We start from the raw sequence: 6,860 nt of genomic DNA on the forward strand, positions 1-6,860 counted from the left end.
TACGCATTTTCAATTTTTCTCACCGGCATAGGCAATTTAAAATATCCAACTACTATGAGGAGGCAAGTTTTTTTCTAATGATATATAAGATTCTCAACAGAGGAAAACATGTCCAAATACTCATATGTTTCGTTTCATTTCATTTCATATATACATGTTGTAGGTAGGATATCCTCCCAAGACCAAACGTATGAGGAAAGCACCCCGGAAGGGTTTTCTGCCAAGATCATTACGTTTTACTAGACGTTGTGAAATTGCGTTTACTAAAGTGAAGCTAGCTCGCTCTTATCTTCCTTTCTGCTCTATGTTTCCCTTTGAACTATTTATTTCTGCTCTATGCTGATCGTTAGGCTTTCGTGCACGTGCATGTTCTCCAATTACATCAGACTTCGTTATAATCACCTCCAGTGCGCAATAACAACAATCCTAGAGTCAAAACAATCAAAAACAAAACAGAATTGTTAGAGTTGTCGAGTATGTAATGATTCGTAGAGAGTTGTGTGATGTGATCTTAAAATCATTTACAGCAAAAAAGAAAGCAATTCAGAGAACAACAGCATTCAAATCTAAGGATTGATTCAAACTGTTACTAGATTACTTGGAAACTGATGGAATCTTATACAAACTGTTACTAGAGTACTTCAAGTAGACACTTCCATTGTTTGGTTCCTCAGTTATTATGATCAGCTTCTGTGTCATCATGTCTGAAGAAGCATCTTCTTTGTTCTCCTCGTCGTTCACATCTTCAGAATCCCTTTCTTACCTGCAACATCTGCTGGATTCTCCGGGCCTTTGTTGTGGCTCGGACATTGGCTCCTTACTTGACGAGGTCCCAGTGAGAACCTTAAGCAGCGTAGTGAAGAGTTGCAAGTCCCTGCGAGTGATGAAGTTCACTGAAACTCCTAAAGACAATAGAGTTCTCTCACAAGTTCCAAGTGTGATTGCAAAAAAAAAGGGTAAAGAGGAAGAGAGTGATAGATAGTTGAATTGAAGTTAAATTAGTAATGATATAAGTATATATGCTGTAGAATGAATTACATGTCAACTAAACAGATAGACTTTTTTACTCTCTCATGAAGATGTCCTTCTTACTTTTTCTTTTTAGATTATGTAATACCAGAAAAAGAGTAAAAAAATAAAGATTGTGAAAGCGCGGATCAAAATCTAGTTAAACATAAAATATTAACTTTGTTTCATTGAGTAGTTGTTGTCACATAACGTTCACATTTCTTTCATTTATTTTGTGGGTGATTTCGTTTATTTTCTTAAACCTAATATAAATTCTTTTCTTAAACCTAATATAAATTCTTTGGGCTTTACCTCTTTAGTCCAATACAAATTGTAATTGACAAACAAAAAAAAACGAGGGGGTAAGAACCCTAAACCAGAGTAACATAGATCAGCGAGTCACGGAACAAGAACACGATGACGGCCGCGGAGGAAGAAACCCAAAATGTTGCTGCTAGGAAGGAGAGGAGGAAGAAGAATAAGAGGGCTTACAAGGGTAAGTAGAGGGAGAATAAGAAGAGGAAGCGGGGTGGAGCAGCAGAAGAAGAAGAGATCACAAAGCCTCTACCTCAACCCGAAGAAGAAAAAAAATAGGAATAAAAGAAGACGGATGAATGAAAGGACGCCGATAGCAATTACTCCTGAAGATGAAGATTTGATTGATAAGCTTAAGAGTAAGTCCACCATATTTCTACTAGATTTTGAAAATGTCAACTATCCCACTTCTGGTATTTATGACATGAAACTAGCAAACGAAAGGTTACAGTGGGATGTGTACCTCGATGTGTTTGTGGGCTACAGTACCAAAAACAGCCGGGGAGAAATCAGTGTAGCATATATTTGTATCTTGAAGTTCAACCTGATATTCCTCCCCATCCTCCCAGAATTTCCTCATCAAAGGAAGAGTGAAAGGAATGTTGACTTATTTCTTCTATGAAAAAAGTTGTGATAAGAAATGTTCAATTTTGTGCTCTTGCGACAATTAACCGATCCCTTCGGATAATTAGTCCAACGATAGCTATAATGTCATGAAGCTCCTTGTAATGATCAGAGCTTGAATCGGTCATCAGAATAAGAATTATGCCAAAAATTAACATACATTTTGGAATAGTAAAATTTATATCCAAGATAAGAAAATGAAATGCTTTCATAAAAATTCTCGTAGAATTGAGAATGAAATTTAGTTAGCCTAAGAAAAAAAAAGAACTAGTATTTCAATACATTTTTGGCCTATTAATTGCATCCCAAAATTCATAATTGTCTCAAAAAGTCATGCATCCCACAGTATATGATTCAATAGAAATCACACAAGGGTAGATTGATCTGTCTTCCGACTATTTTATCACCTACTTTGATTTCACGTCCATAGAATTTAATTTGATATTGTTTTGATTGGACAAAAAAATTAGATATTCTCACATACTTGTTTTCGGTATCCGAAATATATCAAAAATACTAAGTTGTAGTTAGAATCCCTAGATCATGACAACAAATCAATGAAGTTAACCAAAATGGTAGTATAATACACTACCTCTTTGGAATAATGAATATGTTGGGAGAGGCATTGGTCAATGGAGCTAGACCAGACAAAGTCATTCATGGATACTAAATACATCGCGTAACCATCAAGTAAAGTAGTAAACAAAAACAAATAAAAATGTAGCATTAAAAAATAATGAATCAAAGAATCAGACATGAGCAATGAGCACTATTGTTGGGATTTTGAAAGTCCATATCTAACTCGATATATATTGATTAATACGATATTGTCCACTTTGAGCATTAGAATCAATTCCACATGTGGATATCTCTTATATATTAGAATTAGACATTTCTTTATATATTAGACACTTTTTATCTAATTCTTGAATGAATTATTGAGTTTACTGATGGATTCACTGGAACTCCGCGAAAAAAATAGAGTTCTCACAACTTCCAAGTGTCCCTTTTGGGAGGCAAAGTGAATGGCAAAAATGGTTTAGAGGAAGAGAGTGATAGATCGTTGAATTGGTGTTAAATTAGTAAATCACATAAGTATATCAATGGTATAGAATGAATATTACATGTCAACTGAAACAGATAAACATTTGCTCTCTCATGAAGATTTCCTTTCTGTTTCTTTTTAGATTCTATAAAACCGGAAAAGAGGAAAAAATAAATAGTGGAAGTGATTAAAAAAAAAAACCGTACAATAAACGTCTTCTACTACATCTTGAGCATGTGTGATTCAGCGAGCGACGAACTAAGATCTTCTCGAGACTGTGATCTCCGGCTTTGGAGACGCATTTGACTCCTGCGAGGTGAGGACCAGAAGGAAACTACTACCGTCGACTTGCATTCCCCTAAGCTATCAGAAGAATAACTATGCATAACGCTGCTGCTCGATGAGTACAATGAGAAAGACTCCATGAGCTGTATGCTGCTTCCAAACTACATGGCCTATGCGGTGAACTCTCACAGTTGGACTCAACGGTGTCTTCACCCCTGAATGAGAAAAACAAAGCTTTGGAATCAATATCTTCAAGAACAGGCCATAACTCAAAGATTATGCAAAATTGAATTACCTGGGCTCATAGGACTCCATCGCTGGAACTTGAAAGGAGACGGAATGTTAAGGGAAGCGCTACTGTGTCTAAAAAGTGGGAGATATGACTTTCGAAAGAATCTTGGCATACAGTTGCTGACGCGCGTGACAGTGCACAGAGAAGCAGAAGCAATGAGACGAGCAAACCAGATATAAGGGCTATTGGTTTATCTTCATGCTCAGAGTCTCATAGCTCTTTAGCCCCAATGTAGAAGAAGATAGAGCCTTCCCTGCTTCCAAAATAGCTACTCCGAGTGTCCAAGTTATACTCCCAGACCCAATTACGATTTGCTTATCCGTAATATACAAACCTTCTCGTAACAGGGAGACTATGTATGGCGCTCTAAAGCAGTACTGTTCAATGAAAGGCTGGAGAAAACACTGGTTCTGGCAACTTGCCAAGCCTTTTCACAAAAACTCCTACCTTTTCCAAGACATCATCAAGGGAAGCTTCAGCGCTTAGATTGAAAAACCGGTAGACCACGAAGAATCGGATACAGCGTAGAACTGACCGTGAGGACGCGGGGGGGGTAACCATCAGGAAGGGCACAAGCTGCAAGTCACAATCCGCTCCACGTTCCGTGTTTGACCACTCAGAGCTATTAACAGCAATTTTGCTAGAGCGCTGCACTCTCCCCAGTTTGGAGCACCAACGAGCTTGATAGGAACTCCTGTCTTCCCCTTTTTACGTCGTCGGACACTGGGAGCACACTGAGAACATATATACTGTCCCTTGTATCCAGAATTCAAACAGGATGTTTCATCTCCAGTTTTCCTCCAATCAAATCCGATTTATTGACATCTGGCTGCCTCTTCAAAAGATTAACAACAGACCTTTCAACGCATCGTTGAGACATATCCGGCGAGAGAATATGCACTAAGATGATGGTTAACAGACCCAATCCTGAGATTCAGGTTGGTCTCATTATGCGTTCGCTCCTCGTTCTCAAACGTTACCTGCAACGATGAGCCACCTAAGTCAAGTGCACCCAAGTTGCTTTTTGGCACGGCTCCTAACATGCTCGTTGGTAATTAAGAGCCGTCATCCAAATAAGCTTCTCTGTACCACTGATGATCTTAACCACTCCCTCCTACAAGTGAACGGGGACTTCGCCAGTATAGACCACACATTACCCAGAAGCCAGCTTGAATCAGTAGCACGGAGCCTCGGACACCCGCTGTTGCAAATACGAAGAGAGACGTGGTTCTATGAGCATGCTGGGGATTTGCTTCTCTGCCAATGGATAATAAGCGGTTTATAGCAGTTTTCAACCCCGATCTGTTGTTGACAAGCTTGTCAAACCCAGGTTCTGTCTCCATACGATCGTAAGCACGGCCACTAGTCTTTTCTAGAAATACCTTCCGTCAGAGACTTCATAACAATGGGGAGACTACTGTCTTTCCTGTAATTTATAGATGCCTGGTAGACATACGCGAGTCCCGTGCTTCGCAGTCAAACACAACATAGTATCTCGACGCTCCCCGAGACCAGTTTGTATAAACATACATGGAGACTATATACACCAGAAAAGCAAACAGAACCCAAACCATAAGGATCATAACCGCACGGATCCATTTACGCCCGCTCTAGATGGATTGGTCCCATTGGGAACACCTCCTTGTCCTTGGAGAAACTAGACCCATTTGTCCCCATGTTATATTTTGCGGAGCGAGAATGGCTTCTTCATCAGGATCAAAGCCGTGATAGGAAGAGAAGTCTTGGAGAGACGCCGAGTGTCTCAAACCATTCTTCGTCCACTACTACCAAAACTGATGGAATCTGGCGCTGAGGTTCCTACATCAGCGATGTAACAGAAGCAGCAGTGAATAGTTGAGTGATCCTACCAAAAAACATGTCTCTCTCTTGCTACATAATACTTTATAGCTCAATACAGTGATGAGTTTACAAACAAACACTGCGATGATTTCGAGAGTTAGGGTGCGGTACCAGAAAGACGCATTGGCATTTTCCCAGCACTAGATCTGCGTCTTAGAAGCACAAAGCTAATCTACGAATCGAGAATCTCCAGCAGATCTGAGGAGGAGTATCGGTCTGAAACCACGACTCACACCAGAGGAAACGAGACGAGAATGAGGAGAACGATCTCTATGGCTTTGTCCCTGTTCTACCTTTGCAACAATTGTCGATTTTGTGGAATATTTGGAAACATCTGAAAATTGGGGTTGAACGTAAATAATATTTTCTGTAGTTCCTTTATTCTAAAATATTTGTTGCAATGCTGGCCCATAATTTGACCGACCCAAGCCCAATAAAAAGCAAGTCGGGTCAAACCTGTCGGAAACAGATGATCAGAGTAACCCTAACATTGCTTTTGGACAAAGGCATAAACTCTGAGGCGCGTGTGCTCTCTCTCTCTCTCCGCTGGTTCCTTAAAAGAATCGACGCACGCTTCCTCACCTCCATCTCCCTCGAAGCTCAGCTCCGCTCAATTGAATCTCTCAATTATCTCAGGTCCTTTCTCGCCATGATCTTTTGATTTATGTTCGATGACGACATCAGATTTGGGGGTTTTCGATGTTCGGTTTTGATGATTCACCGTTAAATTTATATCTGGGATGATCAAAAGCTTCGAACTTTCTTCAAAATATTTCTAGTTACCTTAAAAAGGTTTATAGATTTTATCCCTGCTATATCACTCGGGAAAGTGTCAACGTTGTCGCTGTATAGTGAAGAATTTTTTTTGGAAAAAATAAAAAACTTGCTTCACCTGTTTATTCGAAGTATGTATTGAATTTGCGTTTATCCAAGCTTGAAAATAGTTGTTGCGAGATTGTGTATTGGAATATGCTGAATATTTCATCAGATTGGAGTTGTAATTAATTGAATTTATTTGCTTCTTTTTAGACTTTGAGAGAGGCAGAATCGGTTGACACGTATTGCTATTGTGAGTTCAGGACCGTTGCAAGCAAAGAAAATGTCGCCAAGAGTGCAAGAAGAGATGTCCTGTGTCAAGACGGGTGCTTTTTTTTTCTTACTTATTCCAAGATTTTAAATTCTTATGGAAACTATGTCTAGTTATTGCGTATGGTTAAGGTTACGTGTGAAGCATTAGTTTGTAACGTGATACTACCGACTGATGTTTTTTTATGACACTCTAAAAATTTTAGTGCCACTTATGTTTATCTTAGGAAAACTTGCATTGAGGTGACTGTTGGTTCCAAGCTTGCTTTCATCTCAGAGGAGTTGGCATTGGTTGCGGTATTGGTGTGAAGTTATGTCTGAATATACTATTCTGATTCCGCATTA

The 6,860-nt window shown here is 39.3% G+C and overlaps 1 protein-coding gene across 1 annotated transcript; it reads right to left on the bottom strand.

Annotated features, from left to right (window-relative positions):
- Window positions 1-3,203: 3,203 nt before the first annotated feature.
- Window positions 3,204-6,017, bottom strand: LOC106433338 (probable apyrase 7). The gene is given in 23 exon segments (XM_048764320.1): window positions 3,204-3,440; window positions 3,443-3,460; window positions 3,463-3,492; window positions 3,573-3,696; window positions 3,699-3,760; window positions 3,763-3,966; window positions 3,969-4,022; window positions 4,025-4,084; window positions 4,087-4,117; window positions 4,120-4,145; window positions 4,148-4,204; window positions 4,207-4,347; window positions 4,350-4,447; window positions 4,449-4,620; window positions 4,623-4,673; window positions 4,676-4,762; window positions 4,765-4,939; window positions 4,941-5,041; window positions 5,044-5,179; window positions 5,182-5,227; window positions 5,229-5,346; window positions 5,349-5,433; window positions 6,012-6,017. Coding segments are annotated over 23 exon segments (2,109 nt in total). The 3' UTR covers window positions 3,204-3,213.
- Window positions 6,018-6,860: the final 843 nt, after the last annotated feature.

This window comes from Brassica napus, chromosome C7, assembly GCF_020379485.1.
Source record: "Brassica napus cultivar Da-Ae chromosome C7, Da-Ae, whole genome shotgun sequence".
NCBI classification, from domain to species: Eukaryota; Viridiplantae; Streptophyta; class Magnoliopsida; order Brassicales; family Brassicaceae; genus Brassica; species Brassica napus.